The 20,661-nt window shown below is 38.3% G+C and overlaps 2 protein-coding genes across 3 annotated transcripts; both read left to right on the top strand.

The window, feature by feature from the left end:
• The first annotated feature begins 121 nt into the window (after positions 1-121).
• Positions 122-10,750, top strand: LOC122671330 (uncharacterized isomerase BH0283-like). The gene is made up of 6 exons (XM_043868483.1): positions 122-180; positions 272-490; positions 9,249-9,569; positions 9,995-10,156; positions 10,462-10,545; positions 10,613-10,750. Exons 1-6 carry the CDS (start codon positions 151-153, stop codon positions 10,718-10,720), a joined length of 924 nt encoding a protein of 307 aa, XP_043724418.1. The 5' UTR covers positions 122-150; the 3' UTR covers positions 10,721-10,750.
• Positions 1,485-20,533, top strand: LOC122671331 (uncharacterized isomerase BH0283-like). 2 transcript variants are annotated; one of them, XM_043868484.1, is made up of 7 exons: positions 1,485-1,509; positions 15,184-15,238; positions 15,329-15,547; positions 18,289-18,606; positions 19,031-19,192; positions 20,222-20,305; positions 20,391-20,532. In XM_043868484.1, the coding sequence occupies exons 2-7, from the start codon at positions 15,209-15,211 to the stop codon at positions 20,496-20,498; spliced, it is 921 nt and encodes a 306-aa protein (XP_043724419.1). In that variant the 5' UTR covers positions 1,485-1,509; positions 15,184-15,208; the 3' UTR covers positions 20,499-20,532. The 2 variants fall into 2 exon arrangements, with proteins under 2 accessions (XP_043724419.1, XP_043724420.1); XM_043868485.1 differs by lacking the exon at positions 1,485-1,509 and having other exon boundaries at positions 15,185-15,235; positions 15,326-15,547; positions 20,391-20,533.
• Positions 20,534-20,661: the final 128 nt, after the last annotated feature.

Below are 20,661 nucleotides of genomic sequence, written 5' to 3'. Positions count from 1 at the left end.
TATCCGTTCCCGTATTATTACCGTTTTCAAACTTACTAACTGTTTCATGTGAGGACTTGGAAGAAGGTTACATCACTCCAACACCGGTGAGGCGGAAAAATTTTTGATCCCATTTCCTCTTTGGTTCTCTCTCTCTCTCTCCCCGAAAAAATGGTGAAGCGTCCCGTGAAGTACTTTGTGGTAATTTCTCTCTTTTTTTCCTTTTGATTCTTATGGTATGTGCGCTATGAGATTTTGTGGTTTTAAGATGAAGGTGGGATGACTCGAGCAGGTGGATGCATTCACTGACACGGCGTTTAAGGGAAACCCAGCGGCAGTGTGTTTGTTGGAAAAAGAAGAAGAGCAAGATGAGAAATGGATGCAAGCTGTGGCCAGGGAATTCAACATTTCGCAAACTTGTTTCTTGACTCCGATTTCCTCTACCCAATCGGATGCTAATGACCGTTCTGTCACGCGATTCCACCTCCGCTGGTTTACTCCTTTAATTGAGGTTCGTTTTGATGTTCTTCTACAATCTATCACCTCTCTTCATCTCTATACCCCCACTCACTCTGCCCCTGTAGAAGAGGAGGAAAAAAAAAAAAAAAAAAAAGTTACATTCAATTTTTAGTGTAGTGATTCCAAACTTTAGATTCTCCATATTATCTGTTTTTACGATTTCTAAGAGAAACACAATTTTGCTTTTCATGGAAATGTACTCACTGAAACCCTGAAAACCAAATCTGACGTTTCCGTGTTCCTGAATTCTTTGTTTTTTTTTTCTTGCTTTCTTTCTTTTCCTGTGTAGTTAAAGTTTAGTTAAAACTTGTTTATTTTATTTGATTTATTTTTAAATTCGGAAAAATTTCACGGACACCCCCTAAAAGTATCCAATATCTCAGAAACTTACCATACTTGGTCAAAATGTCACAGACACCCCAAACGTTAAGCACAATTAGTACCCAAAGGTGAAATATCCATTTTACCCCTTAGTTATTTAAATAAAAGGACAAAACTGTCATTTCATCTTCTTCCCTCTATGGATGTGGCTCCGGCGACCATCACTTGCTCCGGCTACGGCGACCATGGAATCAACGCATGCAGCTGCCCCATTTGCAGAGGGAGTCTCTTGACAGTAGCCGTTGCTGTCTCGTTCTAATGGCGTGGCTGTTTACAACACATGCTAAGTTTGCATTGCAGGTTCTGGCACCAACTCCAGCGTCGTCATCGGATGGGCAGAAGTGTGTGAATTCGCTGCAAATGTCGCTTCTTAGTCGGAACATCTATATTCCACAGCCCAACGCGACATGCGACACAATCCTTTGTTTCTGCGGGATTCGGCTTCATCAGATCACCTGCTTAGTTGTCCCGCTGCGTTTAATTTCTTCACACTATAACGCCACGCCCACTGCCGCCGTTAGGAACTTGGAGCGGAATTGCAAAAACTCCTCCTATTCGGCTTCAGTAGGTGCCTTGGAGCCCTCGAGAGGGCTAGTAATCTCTCTCTCTCTCTCTCTCTCTCTCTCTCTCACACACACACACACACACACACACACACACAAAGACATTTTCCCACAAGAGCATTTCCGATGAGGATTACTTCCCCTATTTTTATCAATTTGATTCGTTGCAATTTTCTACAAAATTACTACTTGTTTAGTCGGTGTTTTTCATTCAAATATAGTATTAAAAATCAAAATATGATGAAAAAAATTCTCTCTCTCTCCACTTATTCATTTTTTATTTTTAAATTTTGAATTCTTGCCAATGGGAAGAACAGAACAAAGTTTCTAGTGGGTGGAGCAAGAAAAATTAGGAAATGGCCGAAAAAAGTATTTGCTCTATATGTATTCTACAGTCTAGTCTCCACTCTTTCTATGTTTTCCTTTTGTTGTGATGAAATTGGTAAATTCTGTTTGTGTTCCTCTCCGTCTATCGCCAATCTGCAACCTTTGCTTTCGTTTTCATCTGGCAGATGGCAATGGCAGATAGGCAGAGTATTCTGTGTTTGTTTCCTTTTTCTGTTTCATATAGCATAAGACTTTTTTGGACTACGCCATACGTTGGTGGGTTAGGGTTTTAATTTGCAGAGTTAGGGTTTTTATGGGGTTGGATTGCTGAGAGCATGCTCGGGCGGAGGAGACTGGAGAGGGTGGTGGAGGGGTTGCAAGGGAGCAAGAGAAGGAGGGCTAGAGGGGTTGGCGGTGGCAGTGGTGGTGGCGGCAGTGGAAGAAAGCAAGAGCAGAAGGAGAAGAAGGAGAAGAAGAAGGAGAGATAAAAGGAATAACAAAAAAGTATTGAATAAAAACAAGGGCAAAATTGTCTTTTTCTAAAAATTAACTTCTAACATCATTAATTCATCAGTAAGGGTATTACAGGGATTTCACTGTGGTAAGGGTAATTTTGCCATTTAAAAAGAGTTAACAGACACTTAACTGCAGAGACTAACGGAGTGGACTAAATTGAAATAAATTCATAAAAATAGGGGGTGTCTGTGACATTTTGATTAAGTATGGTAAGTTTCTGAGATATTGAATACTTTTAAGGGGTGTCCGTGAAAATTTCCCTCTAAATTTTAATTTCTCAGTTGGTTTTAAGCTGGCCCACTTTCTTTTGTTTTTTCTTTTAAGTGGAAGTTTAAGTTTTTTCTTCTACATATAATTTACATATATATAATATAATAATGTATGGGAAGGTATTGGGTTCTTATGGTTGAGTCATGATGCATGACTCAAGGGGTTTGTGTTTTTATTATTACCTTCCAGCAGAGAGTTGAGTAGTGCAGAATAAAATCTCATGGTTTATTGGCCGTGTAATTTAAGAATTTTTTTTATTACTTTTCTTAATTGAGTTATGAAGAACTACATTTTTTTTTTTTTTTTTTGGTGCATTTTTAATAATGAAGGCAGATTCTCTATTAGTTGGTACGATTCTGGTTTGTTGGGTAAATTCATGAAATCTCTCATGGTAGAGGTAGACAAACAATACCATGTTATGCATTGGGCACATTCATGTGATAGGACTAACCAACTAACTGCCATAGGCATTCCTACTATACTAGAAAGGAACTGTTCCAATTAACCTTAAAACCCACCTGGTATGTAGTTGATTTATGCGGAGCTATTAGAGTACTGGGATCCATTAGATTTGAGTTGGGTGTAGCTCCGATACATGATAAACTATGAGAATGTTGTTTGAGGTGACACGGTCATGTTCAATGTAGACCTTTGGATGCTCCAGTCTGGAGGAGTGACTTGATTCAGATTGATAAAGCTAAAAGAGTAAGGAATAGACCTAAAATAACCCTAGAAGAGGTGGTGACGAAAGACATGCATAGCCTAGGCCTTATACCACATATAATTTCGAATAGAGTTGAGTGGAGGGCAAGGATCCATGTAGCTGACCCCATTTAATTGGAATAAGGCATTGTTGTTGTTGTATTAGTGTGAGATCCACTTTTGGGGGATTGAGTCAAAGCAACAACAAGAGTATTCTTGGGTTCCTAATCACCAAACCATTAATAATGACCAAGAAACCAATTACTAGGACCGGAGGGAGACTACAACAGATCAGTCTGATGAAGATATAACTCTAGTCGAGTGTACTTAATTGGATGGAGAACACATCTAAAACCAGAATTAGAAAGTTAGGAAACAGCATATAAACGGAGATTATTGGTCTCAATCAATAACAGTTACAGAAATCACAAAAGGAGTCCTGCACCAGATTAGAAAGCAGAGAAATAGAACTTACAAAATCGGAAACGGTGGCTGAAAAACAGCAAGTAAGGTCCTCTAACCCTGTAGCGCCATGCGCAAGTCAATGGAATGGAAATATGGGATTCAAACAGCTCATGATGTCGTTCGATAGAAACAAGGTGAGCAGTGAGATTAGAAATAAGGAAACTAATAGTAAATAAAAGTAGAACAGCTTACCAGTGGAAGAAGAAAGAAAGAAAGGGATATGATCTCCCACCAACTAGGAGATGGCCTCTCACCAATCTCCACTTTGGAATGTCACCAAGGTTTGCTGTCTCTCACAGCATGGGTGTTTCTCATACTCACACATATGCACAAACCACACATTCAATGGCTGTCAAAATCGTTGAAGGCTAGGAATTACTACCTCCTATGTCTATAAATTGCCTTGTTACAAAATAGAAATTCCCCTTGGCTAATGGAGAGTATAGCAAAATAACAACTAAATAAAACTTACAAGCAAATAGAAACTCAAAATCTATAAAAAAAAAACGCATACCCAGTGCACGAGGCTTCCACCATTGTGGGGTCTGGGGAGGGTCATAATGTTCGCAGCCTTACCCCTGCTTTCTCAAATATGCTGTAACCTAAAAATCTTGTGTTGTGGGTGTGCTTCTTGTGGTTGTGCATGTGTGTATATTGAAAGTGCTTTTGTCTGCAAGAAGGGTGTGCTTCTTGTGGCTGTGCATGTGTGTATATTGGAAGTGCTTTTGTCTGTAGGATGGGTGTACACAGGACTGTATGTCTGATTATTATCAATGCCAGCAGTGGGTTGCAAATTTGAGTTGAGCCAGTCAAATAGAAAGAGAAAATTTTAAATACACTGATACACCCCCCCCCTTCTCAGTGTCAGCCATTGTCCAACACTTAATGACTAAGAAACAGAAAATAACTACTTAACCCCGCATGGGTTTTAAATCCCTAATATTTGGGCTTATAAAATTGTCCCATTACAAAAGTAAACCCAAAAATATAAAGCCCATGGCCCATACAACCCACTGGACACTCAAAGCTGCTGATCACATGTTGATTCCCCCTCATCACTACAAAATTCGAAGACGAATTTTTTCAAGTTGGGGAGAGTTGATGCAGATTCATCACCAAATAGGGCTTGTTTCATTAGAAATAAGTCTAGGGTTGGGTTACATACATGTTGGGCCTTTGATCCCATGAGTTTCTAATGTAATAGGCCACTTTTCTGGGCCTAAATTAGGGGTACATAGGTTGTATACGGGATTAGCCCAATACTTAGTTTTTATTGTGTGTTTTTAATTGAACCGGTTTAAATTGGTTGCATCCAATTGGTTCAATTGGTCTAATTTAAGTGAAGTGATCCTATTGGCTAAGAGGTTCTTATATCCTATTGGCTACTAGGGAATCTTCTTTATTTTAAGTAGTTTAAGTTGTTTTTAAGTCATTAGGACTTTATTTTGAGTCTATTTCAGTTTCCTAGTCAGTTTAAGTTAGCTAATAGGTTAAGGATTGGGTTAGGCCATTCCTTTTTAGTGTCTAAGTCTATTTTTGAGTCTTCTATATAAGTTTGTAAGGGAGGCCAGCATTGAATACGAATTTGATTAATAAAAATTAGTTTTATGCTTGCTGCCTCTGTTGCTGCCTTTGCTCCATCGTGAGTGTGCCTTGTGAGTAATATCAAGGTTGAAGGGATTGGTGGATCTCCAATCGACTCCTTGCATCGTGAAGATCGGGAGACCCCATTGTTCATCTTCAAAGCTGCTACTATTGAAGACCAACAACAAGTAAGAAATTCTGCAACTATTCTTCTTCCTTCTAGAAGGTCACATACAAGGTGATTTTTGAGATCTACCAAACCAGCCATCCGATTGAACTCAGATTTTCACCATACGTCTATTAACCCTAATTTGGGAAGCGATTCAAATTTGACCTAATTCCTGTGGCCTGATTTGAATATATTCTCATATTTCCCATTCTGCCCCTACCTCCAATAAAACACAGTTTCAGACCTTCAACCATACTCGATTCTGATTTCATGCTTAGAATAAGTAGTTGATTTCATGACATGATAATTCTGAAATTAGTAACCAAATCATATCTCTAAACCCTAGAATCCCCTTCTCCTACCTCCATTAGGAATTGTCTTAAATAACCTTATCTTGCTGCCCAACTCACCTAACCTACTTCCATTCACTCAAACATCATAAAACCTATACCATTAGACTTCCCTACACCTGCCCATCATTACTATATAAGACAACTCTAACCTAAACCTAACTTTAACCCTAATTTTGACCTAAAACTCAAGTTTCACCCATTCGGATGACCTGTTCAGATTAGATCCTGGTTGAACTAGCTCCTAGTAGGTCTCCTACCTATCTAGGACTACATTAAGTGGTATCAAAGCCATGGATGAGCATGGCCAGCCCATTACCTCTGTCTCCATCGACTCTTTGAACAAAATTCTGGAGAAGCTTCAGCAGATTCATGCTAGTCAAAGGGCTATAAGTGAAACATTGCAGTGAATTGAGCAACACCAAACTACTCCAGTAAGGAGCAACAACATTCCCCTAGAAAAGGACAAATATCAAGTCAATTCAGTAGCACAAAGAGCCCCAAGGACAGATCAATACAGAGAAGACAGAGATTACAGGGATCGACGTAGGCATGACAGAGATCATAGTGAAGATAGGAACAGAGGATACAGAGATTACAGGAGACGCCATAGACCTCCAGAGGGGTATGAGTTGAGAGACTATGATGGCAAACCAAATCCACAGGTATTTTGTGACTGGTTAGCTGCTTTAGATGATTATTTTAATTGGTATGATTTGCTTGAGCATAGGAAAATGAGACTAGCACATACCAAGCTAGTGGGACCAACACATAATTGGTGGAGAACCCAGATGGATTATCCTGACTACCGTGATAGAGAACCTATTACATGGGCAGAGATGAAAGAAGATCTGAGTAAGAAATATTTCCCACGGACGTTCAGAGCTCTACAACAAGGTAACTTAAATTCCCATCGACAACATCACCACCAAAAAGCCTTCAAATCTGAAGACAACTTGAAGCCTCCATCAATGAGATTCCGTTTGCAAGTTGAAGAGTGTTGAAAATCTGACATCACCAGTGTTAAATCAGCGGCTGAATACAAATGTACATTGCCAACGAAAATTGAGAGAGCACAAGTTGAAGACAAAGCTGAAGTGATCACAGTGAATTGTGATGAAAACAAAGAGACAATGCCTGGAGCTTCAAAGATGGAAAGTCAACATGCGGAAGATTCTACTGAAGAGGTCTACCTTGAAGAAGTCAAAGTAGACAAAGCTGAAACAGCAGAAGATGAAGAGGTGGTTGAGAATATTCCACAGGAGATCAATGATATTCAAGATGTTGTTCTTGTAGAGGTGGAGCTTGTATCTCAAGTATTAGATGAGAAGGTTGCTAACACTAAAGACTCTATGGATAGGGCATTCACAGTTGGTGCTGATTCAGAGGTAGAGCACATAGAGTTTGTTATGCCACCATGGTTCTTCGAAGAGAAAGCTCCACGCCTTGAAGACTATATTCCTAATGTTCCTGCTTCATCGAAATTCTGTTTGGGGATGGTCAAAGCTATTGATCACATGTTGATTCCCCCTCATCACTACAAAATTCGAGGACGAATTTTTTCAAGTTGGGGAGAGTTGATGCAGATTCATCACCAAATAGGGCTTGTTTCATTAGAAATAAGTCTAGGGTTGGGTTACATACCTGTTGGGCCTTTGATCCCATGAGTTTCTAATGTAATAGGCCACTTTTCTGGGCCTAAATTAGGGGTACATAGGTTGCATACGGGATTAGCCCAATACTAAGTTTTTATTGTGTGTTTTTAATTGAACCGGTTTAAATTGGTTGCATCCAATTGGTTCAATTGGTCTAATTTAAGTGAAGTGATCCTATTGGCTAAGAGGTTCTTATATCCTATTGGCTGCTAGGGAATCTTCTTTATTTTAAGTAGTTTAAGTTGTTTTTAAGTTATTAGGACTCTATTTTGAGTCTATTTTAGTTTCCTAGTCAGTTTAAGTTAGCTTATAGGTTAAGGATTGGATTAGGCCAATCCTTTTTAGTGTCTAAGTCTATTTTTGAGTCTTCTATATAAGTTTGTAAGGGAGGCCAGCATTGAATACGAATTTGATTAATAAAAATTAGCTTTATGCTTGCTGCCTTTGTTGCTGCCTTTGCTCCATTGTGAGTGTGCCTTGTGAGTAATATCAAGGTTGAAGGGATTGGTGGATCTCCAATCGACTCCTTGCATCGTGAAGATCGAGAGGGCTGCTACTTATCTCCTTGTACCGTGAAGATCGGGACACCCCATTGTTCATCTTCAAAGCTGCTACCATTGAAGACCTGCAACAAGTAAGAAATTCTGCAACTATTCTTCTTCCTTCTAGAAGGTCACATACAAGGTGATTTTTGAGATCTACCAAACCAGCCATCCGATTAAACTCATATTTTCACCATACCTCTATTAACCCTAATTTGGGAAGTGATTCAAATTTGACCTAATTCCTGTGGCCTGATTTGAATATATTCTCATATTTCCCATTCTACCCCTACCTCCATTAAAACACAGTTTCAGACCTTCAACCATACTCGATTCTGATTTCATGCTCAGAATAAGTAGTTGATTTCATGACATGATAATTCTGAAATTAGTAACCAAATCATATCTCTAAACCTTAGAATCCCCTTCTCCTACCTCCATTAGGAATTGTCTCAAATAACCTTATCTTGCTGCCCAACTCACCTAACCTACTTGCATTCACTCAAACATCATAAAACCTATACCATTAGACTTCCCTACACCTGCCCATCATTACTATATAAGGCAACTCTAACCTAAACCTAACTTTAACCCTAATTTTGACCTAAAACTCAAGTTTCTCCCATTCGGATGACCTGTTCAGATTAGATCCTGGTTGAACTAGCTCCTATTAGGTCTCCTACCTATCTAGGACTACATTACCCCCCTTCTCAGTGTCAGCCATTGTCCAACACTTAATGACTAAGAAACAGAAAATAACTACTTAACCCCGCATGGGTTTTAAATCCCTAATATTTGGGCTTATAAAATTGTCCCATTACAAAAGTAAACCCAAAACTATAAAGCCCATGGCCCATACAACCCACTGGACACTCAAAATTACACATAATAGCCTATTTTTGGTCCAGTTCGATGGCCTGGTTTGCTGCTTCCGTTCTTGTTCTCTTGAACTATATCAATATTTCTAGTGGAACATCCCCTGCAAAGTTGCCTTCCCATAGTTCATGACGCTGAAGGTAGCACCGAGGAACAGTCAACCCAGAGAGAAGCGTTTTGGACCTTTCATTCACCATATACAAAATGTGCTCATGTTCACTAGTTACCATTGTATAGTACCAATGGGTTCTGCTAAATTTCATACATTGGCTAGTTGTCAATATGTCAATTGTTTTCGCACTTGTTGGTAAATACATTCCCACATAATTCGTTTTCATTTTTATCTACAGGTCAAGCTTTGCGGTCATGGAACCTTGGCATCTGCACATTTTCTCTTTGCATACAGGATAGCAAGAACAGATGTTATCGAGTTCGTCACACTATCTGGAATTCTGATTGCTAAAAGGATTCCTACAGGAAGCAACAATGTGGACGCGTCAAAGTTCTCAGATGGCGACCCAGAGGAGCACTTCTCTATAGAATTAGACTTCCCTGCGTTTCCTGTGCTCGAGTGTGAATCTGTAGATATTCCATCACTTCCTGAAACCCTGAATGGCGCTCCTGTGGTCAATATAAGTAAAACAGCTGAAGCCGGTGGTGGTGACATCTATGTACTTATTTTATCCCATTCATTTATAATGACACTTGATTATGGATATTTTAGGGTACTTCATTTGTGTAGGTTTGAATCAGTATGCTAGAAGGAGCATGCAGGTAACAACTGTAGTAACATGTTTTTAGTGGGCTTTAACTTGGTGACAACTTAACGACTTTCATTTCAATAATTGATAGAGTTGGAAGCCTCTGCTATTCTTAATCCTAGTTCATCTCCTGTTTCTTGCTTAATGCTTGTAGCATTGCATGTAATTTGACACTGGCTATCCCAGGTTGTACCATTGGATAAGAATAAGTGTTGTTTACCCACTTCAGGCACCACATGTTTGTTGGAAGCTAGGCGGATGCCTTTTTTTTAGCTCCAATTATAGAAATTTTTGGCATTTGTACTGAAAGAGGGAACTTGGTTGCATTTTCTTAGGTCGAGCTCTCATCTGGAAAGGTCAATGCTGATTTAAAACCACAATTGGATGAGATACGGAAATGTCCTGCTAGAGGGCTCATTGTTACAGGGCCTGCTCCCGACGGATCTGGATTTGATTTCTTCAGTCGCTTTTTTAGTCCAAAGACGGGACTTAATGAGGTAACTTCTTTGTTACTTATGAACATAAAATGGACTCGGTTTATTTATTTATCTTTCATTTATGAATATGTATTCTTGTTGACAGTAATTTTCTTTTTGAAATGTAACTAATATTTACAGACAACTAGTCACTCTCATTATTATTATTAATACTTAGAAACTTATGTTGTAGAAGTAAATGTGAACGATTGAGCCACGCTTTATCATTTAATTAGTTAATGGAATAAATTTATTCCTTTCACTTTTCTTTTCCTTTATAACTTTCAATCGTAATGAAATCACAAAAACTTCCATTTATCTTGCAGGATCCTGTTTGTGGAAGCATACACTGTGCTTTAGTGCCCTATTGGAGCAAAAAGCTGGGAAAATGTGATTTTGTTGCATACATGGTATCTTCTTTAACTCTCCTCTCTTTCTATCATAAGATTTCTCAATAACACAAATTATATGGATTAGGCATCTCCAAGGGGTGGAGTACTGGAATTGCATTTAGATGAGACAAACCAGAGAGTACTGATTCGAGGCAAAGCTGTTATTGTCATGGAAGGTTCCTTATTAGCATAGCCAAGGAAATAACTCCCTTTTCCTTGGAATGATATGATATGTTAATTGTACTCTTAAATACTTGTGCTGATTGCTAAACCTTGTATTTTGCATTGAATGAATGTCTACCAAGTTTAAAATCTAATATTATTGGCTTCTAAGTGATACATACAGTGCATTCATGTCTTTTAATTAGTAAGCATTAATTTAAAGAGAGAAATTTCATTGAAATAGAGAAAATTATACAGTCCATCCCCAAGAAATATTTCACCACCAGAAAATCTTACAGCCACAAAACCCACCCAGTCACCATCTCCATATCCACATAGCATCCCACAATTCCCCACATTTATACCTCCATGAAAATTAAAATGTCAATTTTACTCCCTGCCCAAAGTATCACACACTCGTTACAAAACACTCCAAAAAACTGGGAAGTTTATAATTTTCCAGGGTAAGAATTTACTACCTTCTCTTTCTACTAACCAATAGCTCCCTCAGAAAAAAGCATCACCTCTGTAAAAAGTTTTGGGGGAAGCATTTCTTGTGGGGAAGTGTGGCCCCTGCATGCATGCGTGCATGGGTGCAGGCCAATGGGAATGTGTGTAGAAGCATCAGGCGGGCTTCAAAGTAAATTTAAGCTTTAAGCAAGTAAGAGCCTTGAAGAGTTGCTTGGGCTTACTTTGTGTGATCTAATAGGTGGACCATATATACATATTTTTTTCCAGTTTTCATGTTTCTTTAAAATAATAATACGATCATGAGATCATAATCTCTATTCACATAGGATATGGAAAGATTGGGTGGGTTTATGTAATACATGATTTCACATTTATCTCACAAGTCAATTTTAAGCCTGAAATGAGTATTGGAAGTGGTTAAAAAGTAAATTTTTAGAAAAAAAATCTCATTATAAGTTGAAAAGGGCAAAATAAATTCACCACTTCATACATACAATCAACAAGTCACCCTATAAAAAATGTTCATATCATCAAGGCAAGCATGTGGAAACATGAATAAACACGGGTGGGTTCATGCATTAATAGATAACACATCTTTCTCCTTAAGCAACTTTCATCTAAAGTAAGGGAGAGGGTTAGGCATGCCATCAGCTATCGATAAACTAGCGGCATACATCATTCACATGGTTGAACACTGGAGGGCAAATGGATCTTTTACAAAAGGGAAGGAGGGAGGATGACACATGTTGTGCATCCTGGGCGTGCCCAGCCTTTTCCCCTAAAGTAAACATAAAAAATGGTTAAAATCTGAATTAAAAGTTTCATATAAAGGTTTCCCCCCACACTACCCATATGGGGGAGAGGAAGAGAATCTCCCTAGTCACACCAATCAGCACGTGAGAATGGGTTTTGTTAATAGGAGCTCAAAAGATCAGGAAAGAGAGAAAAATATGTGAGGAAATCCGAGTTTTTCTTGTTTGGTTAGACCCCAAAGAGAGTTGAGCTCAGGACATCTTATTTGTAAGGTAAACATTGGTTCTATGAGAAGGCATGTGAAAGAATTCCCACAAAGTTAGCATAGAATATATTTTTCCCAATCACAATATGCTATTTCCTTGTATTGGAATCAAGTTTCATGATTTAATTTCCTTAGTTTGAATTCCTTCAACTTTAATTTATTAAGGTTGTGTTTGTTTGTCACGACATCAATAGAATAGGAAAAAAAAAACAGAAGATTCGGTATTGATTTTTTGCTCCAAATTTTCTATGCGTTTGGTTGTCCATTGACAGACAGAAGATTCAGTTTTTTCTTTAAATTTAAATTTACCTCGAAAATAGCACAAATTTCTAATTTTGTAAAAAAAGAAGTCTCCCCAAAAAATTGTAAGAAAAAATGGATTTTCACAAGAAAAATCCTAAAAGAGAGAAAAAGAGAAGGGATCATGGCCGTGTGCACGCAAATGGCTGAAATAGTAATGGATTTAGAGGGCGGAAGTCACAGCTGTTGGGAATAAACCCGATGCACAACGGAATTTGGATCGGGTCAATGTTCGTAGTTCATGATCAAGAGTAGGGAAGAAACAATTTCAAAATAACATTCATGGTTACCTCAGAGTCGCAAGTAAAGCTCCTCCTATAGATAATGGGTCTTCTAACTTGTGCAAACTTGGAGATTGAAAAATCATTCAACACTTTGAAGCTTGATCAATCATTGCAACCTTTTAGAAGAACACAAAAATCACCAAAGCCTCTTTAGTTCTCTAACTCAAGTCTCACACACACCACTACAAGAGAGGGGAGAGAGAGAAATCGTGGGAGGGGGGAGAGAGCACTGCCAAAATCGTGGGAGGCTCCTCCCTCTCCCTCTTTTATAGTTGGAGATCCTTGGGTCTCAAGTAACCTCCTTCCATCTTTGCCTTGACTCAATCTTCCATTTTGGTGTTTTGTGAATCATCTAATTTTTTCAACTCTAATTTGCTACTAAAGTGAAGACATAGAATCTCAAAAGGGATATAATCGTTCTAAATTATGGTTCATGAGATATTCTCATATATCTCTTGCCATAATATAAACAGATATTTAACCATAAATATTTTGTTCTCCCCTACAATGCCATGTGTCCAATAAACTCTTTTATTGTACATAAACCCTTCCACTTTCCTAATATCCCATAATGAATTATAGGGTATGTACTTTAATGCTACTAATCCCCCAATCATCATGTACGTTGATCGAGTGAATATGTGATTGAGATCGGACGGCTGAAAAACTTTGAAATCAATTTTCAATATAATTTATATAGTAATTTTATATTGAAAATAAATTAATAAAACATTTCGAATAAACACTGGATCCAGATTTAGTTCCGACCAATCACTTTCTCTCTCTTGGATATTCCCCGCGTACGAGCAGTGGATTCCATGTTGAGAATACTTTTTGTTTACAATGCGGGTTCACGAGTGTATCGGTTTATAGTCCTATTGGACATCAACCATTGGTTTACCAAGGGGTGGAGTACTGGACTTGCATTTAGATGAGGCAAACCAAAGAGTACTGATTCGAGGCAAAGCTGTTGTTGTAATGGAAGGTTTCCTATTTTCCTAGCTTAGGAAATATCTCCCTCTTCCTTGGAGTTCTTTTTAAAAGTATGTTTTGTAAATTGTACCTGTATTTTGTAATTTTAAAACTATGTTTTCAGTTTCTTTTGTTCCCTTAAGTAGCTGTGCATTTGAAGACTAGTTTGCTAGTTCAATAGATTTTCAGAGGGAGTTTCCGGAGATCTTCTTCTTTACTATTGTTCTGGAGATCCTTTCCTGATTGTATTGTTCTTGCAATTGGTATGAATACTTCGAACATCTCACAGTTGCTTGCGGACAATCGTGTTCATATTCATGTTCTCATTTCCATTGCCATCATCTCCATCACCAACCCAACCAAACAAACATTAGGTGGGAAACGTTACATTTTACTCAAGGGTGTCAATTAAAATTCCGAATTCAGATGGTTTTGGGATCTGATTTTGGAATCGATTAATGGCTACATGGGTGTCTACAATGGGGATTCTTACTCTCCAATAAGCTCTATCTGAGGTCTTACTTGGCACAAGACCCTAACTGTGCATGTCATTCTTCACAACCTCACTTATGGTCATTTTGGCCTGTATCTAACTCTTTTAGCTCCTTCAATTGAAATTAGATCACGCCTCCTTATTGGGGCGTCCCCACTCCTCAGGCCTCCTTTGTACATGGCCAAAACATCTTAGACGACATTCTTGAAGTTTGTCACTGATCAGGGCAACTCCCACATCAGCTCTAAATCTCTAATACATCTGTTCTTCATTTTATCCTTCTTAGTTTTGCCGTACATCCATCTTAACATCCTCATCTCTGCAACACATAGCTCTTAAGAATCGCTTAAGAGCTAGAATTGAACATTTCTCATTATTAAAAAGGATTGTATCCTAATTTTAGAACCGTTTAATAAATGAGACAGTTTTAGGATTGGCCCCTCGGGATCAGAACTAATTCAAAACAGTCAGATTACCCATTCCACCTCCATTGTGCTATCGTGCGTGCTCTCATTGGTTGGTGCATGCGACTACACTATTGATCTGCTACCAATTTTTATTAATTTTTTGAAAATTATTTTATAATCTTAATACCTCGTGTCACTATCCTATCGGCCATAGCACCGATCCGAATCGGTATCGGATTTTACTAAATCAATGATCCAAGTTGACATCATTATCATCCATGCATGTACCATATACGAATGTGATAGGCTCATAGTTTTCTTTATTATACTATGCTAGGACGACATTACAGCTCAGCAATGCGTGTCGTTTGTCGTGTCACTAGTCACGAGTCACGATTCAAGATTCACGATTCACGAGCATTCCATGTTTCAGGTGAGGACTTGGGAAGAAGGTTACATCACTCCAACACTCCTCACAGGCTCACAAATAAAATACACGGAAAAAAAAAACTCGCGCAGGAAGAATCTTTCTGGTCTCCTCATCGGTTTTCTCTCTCTCTCTCTCTCCGAAAAAATGGTGAAGCGTCCCGTGAAGTACTCTGTGGTAATTTCTCTGTCTTTTCCTTTGGATTCTTATGGTCTGTGCGCTTTGAGATTTTGTGGTTTTAAGATGAAGCTGGGATGACTCGAGCAGGTGGACGCGTTCACTGACACGGCGTTTAAGGGAAACCCAGCGGCAGTGTGTTTGTTGGAGAAAGAAGAAGAGCAAGATGAGAAATGGATGCAAGCTGTTGCCGCGGAATTCAACATTTCCGAAACTTGTTTCTTGACTCCGATTTCCTCTACCCAATCGGATGCTAATGACCATTCTGTCACGCGATTCCACCTCCGCTGGTTTACTCCTTTAGTTGAGGTTCGTTTTGATGTTCTTCTACCATCTATCACCTCTGTTCATCTCTATATCCCCACTCACTCTGCCCCGGGAGAATAAAAAAAAAATTTGCATTCAATTTTTAGTGTAGTGATTCCAAACTTTAGATTCTCCATATTATCTGTTTTTACGATTTCGAAGAGAAACACAATTTACCTTTTCCTGGAAATGTACTCACTGAAACCCTGAGAATCTGAAATTTCGGTGTTCTTGAATTCTATTTTTTTTTTCTGTTTAATTAAAGTTTATTTAAAACTTGTTTATTTTATTTGATTTATTTCTAAATTTTAATTTCTCAGTTGGTTTTAAGCTGGCCCACTTTCTTTTGTTTTTTGTTTAAGTGGAAGTTTAAATTTTTTCTTCTACATATAATTTACATATATATAATATAGTAATGTATGGGAAGGTAGTGGGTTCTTATGGTTGAGTCATGATTCATGACTCAAGGGGTTTGTGTTTTTTTTTATTTATTTAAAGTGTTGCTATGTGTGGCTGTTGTTCCTACTCCAGGACTATAGAAGGCTCCACACTTTTTTTGGGTGTGGGTGTGGGTGTGGGTGTGGGTGTGGGTGGGGGTGGGGGGAGAGTGTTGGAGGATTGTACTAGTAATTTTATTCTTTTCGATTTATCACTTCTTTATAGCCTTTTGGTTGATTCTCATGTAAGTGATTACTGTTGTAAATTAGATCTAGGAAGCTGTAGTATCTAGTAGTTGGCCACCATTATTACCTTCCAGCAGAGAGTTGAGTAGTGCAGAATAAAATCTCATGGTTTATTGGCCGTGTAATTTAAGAAATTTTTTTTATTACTTCTCTTAATTGAGTTATGAAGAACTACATTGTTTTTTTTTTGTTGCATTTTTAATATTGAAGGTAGCTTCTCTATTAGTTGGTACGATTCTGGTTTGTTTGGTAAATTCATGAAATCTCTCATGGTAGAAAAACAATACCATGTTATGCATTGGGCACATTCATGTGATAGGACTAACCGACTAACTGCCATAGGCCTTCCTACTATACTAGAAAGGAACTGTTCCAATTAACCTTAAAGCCCACCTGGTATGTAGTTGATTTATGCGGAGCTATTAGAGTGGGATCCATTAGAGCTGAGTTGGGTGTAGCTCTGATACATGATAAACTATGAGAATGTTGTTTGAGGTGGCACGTCCATGTTCAACGGAGACCTTTGGATGTTCCAGTCTGGAGGAGTGACTTGATTTAGAAAGTTAGGAAACAGCGTATAAACGGAGATTATTGGTCTCAATCAATAACAGTTACAGAAATCACAAAAGGAGTCCTGCACCAGATTAGAAAGCAGAGAAATAGAACTTACAAAATCGGAAACGGTGGCTGAAAAACAGCAAGTAAGGCCTCTAACCTTGTAGCGCCATGCGCAAGTCAATGGAATGGAAGTATGGGATTCAAACAGGTGATGTCGCTCGGTAGAAACAAGGTGAGAAGTGAGATTAGAAATAAGGAAACTAATAGTAAATAACAGTAGAACAGCTTACCAGTGGAAGAAGAAAGAAAGAAAGGGATATGTTGATCTCCCACCAACTAGGAGATGGCCTCTCACCAATCTCCACCTCGGAATGTCACCAAGGTTTGCTGTCTCTCACAGCATGGGTGTTTCTCATACTCACGCACATGCACAAACCACACGTTCAATGGCTGTCAAAGTCGTTGAAGGCTAGGAATTACCTCCTCCTATGTTTATAAATTGCCTTGTTACAAAATAGAAATTCCCCTTGGCTAATGGAGAGTATAGCAAAATAGCAACTAAATAAAACTTACAAGGAAATAGAAACTCAAAATCTATAAAAAAAAAGGCATACCCAGTGCACGAGGCTCCCGCCATTGTGGGGTCTGGGGAGGGTCATAATGTTCGCAGCCTTACCCCTGCTTTCGCAAAGAGGCTGTAACCTAAAAATCTTGTGTTGTGGTTGTGCTTCTTGTGGTTGTGCATGTGTGTATATTGAAAGTGCTTTTGTCTGCAGGAAGGGTGTGCTTCTTGTGGCTGTGCATGTGTGTATATTGGAAGTGCTTTTGTCTGTAGGATGGGTGTACACAGGACTGTATGTCTGATTATTATCAATGCCAGAAGTGGGCTGCAAGTTTGAGTTGAGCCAGTCAGATAAAAAGGGAAAATTTTAAATACACTAATACACTCCCCTCTTAGTGTCAGCCATTGTCCACCACTTAATGACTAAGAAACAGAAAATAACTACTTAACCCCGCATGGGACTTAAATCCCTAATATTTGGGCTTATAGAATTGTCCCATTACAAAAATAAACCCAAAAATATAAAGCCCATGGCCCATACAACCCATTGGACACTCAAAATTACACGTAATAGCCTATTCTTGGTCCAGTTTGATGGCCTGGTTTGCTGCTTCCGTTATTGTTCTCTTGAACTACATCAATATTTCTAGTGGAACATCCCCTGCAAAGTTGCCTTCCCATAGTTCATGATGCTGAAGGTAGCACCGAGGAACAGTCAACCCAGAGAGAAGCGTTTTGGACCTTTGGTGTACCATATACAAATTGGAACTAATTGAATGATGATTCCCCTTCCTACCGTGCTCATGGTCACTAGTTACCATCGTATAGTACCAATGGGTTCTGCTAAATTTCATACATTGGCTAGTTGTCGATAGGTCAATTGCTTTCGCACCTGTTGGTAAATAAATTTCCACATAATTCGTTTTCATTTTTATCTATAGGTCAAGCTTTGCGGTCATGGAACCTTGGCATCTGCACATTTTCTCTTTGCATACAGGATAGCAAGAACAGATGTTATTGAGTTTGTCACACTATCTGGAGTTCTGATTGCTAAAAGGATTCCTACAGCAAGCAATGTGGACGCGTCAAAGTTCTCAGATGGCGACCCAGAAGAGCACTTCTCTATAGAATTAGACTTCCCTACAATTCCTGTGCTCGAGTGTGAATCTGCAGATATTCCATCACTTCCAGAAACCCTGAATGGCGCTCCTATGGTCAATATAAGTAAAACAGCTGAAGCCGGTGGTGGTGACCTCTATGTACTTGTTTTATCCCATTCATTTATAATGACACTTGATTATGGATATATTAGGGTGCTTCATTTGTGTAGGTTTGAATCAGTATGCTAGAAGCAGCATCCAGGTAACAAGTGTAGTAACACGTTTTTAGTGTGCTTTAACTTGGGGACAACTTAACGACTTTCATTTCAATAATTGATAGAGTTGGAAGCCTCTGCTTTTCTTAATCCTAGTTCGTCTCCTGTTTCTTGCTTAATGCTTGTAGCATTGCATGTAATTTGACACTGACTATCCCAGGTTGTACCATTGGATAAGAATATGTGTTGTTTACCCACTCCAGGCACCACATGTTTGTTGGAAGCTAGGCGGATGCCTTTTTTGTAGCTCCAATATAGAAATTTTTGGCATTTGTACTGAAAGAGGTTACTTGGTTGCATTTTCTTAGGTCGAGCTCTCATCCGGAAAGACTGTTGCAGATTTAAAACCACAATTGGATGAGATACGAAAATGTCCTGCTAGAGGGCTCATTGTTACAGGGCCTGCTCCTGACGGATCTGGATTTGATTTCTTCAGTCGCTTTTTTAGTCCAAAGATGGGAATTAATGAGGTAACTTCTTTGTTACTTATGAACATAAAATGGACTTGGTTTATTTATTTATCTTTCATTTATGAATACGTATTGTAACGGCCTTGTTGACAGTAATTTCCTTTTTGAAATGTAACTAATATTTACAGACAACTAGTCACTCTCATTATTATTAATACTTAGAAACTTATGTTGTAGAAGTAAATGTGAAAGATTGAGCCACGCTTTATCATTTAATTAGTTAATGGAATAAATTTATTCCTTTCACTTTTCTTTTCCTTTTTAACTTTCAATCGTAATGAAATCACAAAAACTTGCACCTATGGGTGTCAATCATGTAATGATTTTGTTTTTCTTGTGCTTGCTACATATACTTGTGCTTTGTCACAGTGACTAATTACTGAGGATTCTTGTGCTAGATGCTAGTTATACTTCGTTTGACGTATCTTTTTGTTTTGGAAGAAAATTTTCAATTCTTGGTGTTTATCATTTATATAAACTGTCGCTATGTTAAGTGGCATAATATCTTGGACTTTAGTAAATCTGTATCCTGTTTCCATATAGTAATTGGTACTTGGGCAACTTAAATTTGGACATGATCTCTTAATGGATATTATCTATACATCTAGTTGTTGGCGTGAATGTTGTACCAAACTAATGAAGATTTTTAGTTATATCGTTGTGGAACATTGCAAGCATCTTCCATCTTTTCTTTTCCTCTTTTGGGTTTTTTTTAATAGTTCCAAAGCTCTCTTGTTTTCTGATTGTCTATTGATTGTTTTTCTAGAAGTTAGGTAGTAGAGACTGACTTGGAGTAAAGAAATTAACTCTTGTTTGCAATAGTTGCTGTACAAAAACAATGTGGTTTCTGCAGTGAAATAGTTTTTACGTGGTTTGATTCTATTATGTGCAAATAAACTCCATTATTGGACCATGATGATTGTTCAAAAGATTATAAAGTGAGAAGAATAATTTTTTGAACAGAATTTTAGACTGTTAGTATCCTTAATTGGTCTGGCTCATTGGAAATGGCTTCCATTTATCTTGCAGGATCCTGTTTGTGGAAGCGTACATTGTGCTTTAGTGACCTATTGGAGTAAAAAGCTGGGAAAATGTGATCTTGTTGCATACATGGTATCCTCTTTAACTCTCCTCTCTTTCTATCACAGACACAAACACATGCATGAGATTTCTCAATAACACAAATTATATGGATTAGGCATCTCCAAGGGGTGGAGTACTGGAATTGCATTTAGATGAGACAAACCAGAGAGTACTGATTCGAGGCAAAGCTGTTACTGTCATGGAAGGTTCCTTATTAGCATAACCAAGGAAATTACTCCCTTTTCCTTGGAATTGTATGTAAATTGTACCAATATTTTGGAATTTTAAAAGTATTTTTTCCCCCTTAAATACTTGTATTGATTGCTAGACCTTGTATTTGCATTGAATGAATGTCTTCCAAGTTTTAAATCTAACTATTGGTTTCT

The sequence above is a fragment of the Telopea speciosissima genome, chromosome 8 (genome assembly GCF_018873765.1).
Source record: "Telopea speciosissima isolate NSW1024214 ecotype Mountain lineage chromosome 8, Tspe_v1, whole genome shotgun sequence".
In the NCBI taxonomy this organism is placed as follows: domain Eukaryota; kingdom Viridiplantae; phylum Streptophyta; class Magnoliopsida; order Proteales; family Proteaceae; genus Telopea; species Telopea speciosissima.
This window is presented reverse-complemented; position numbering and strand designations above follow the sequence as displayed.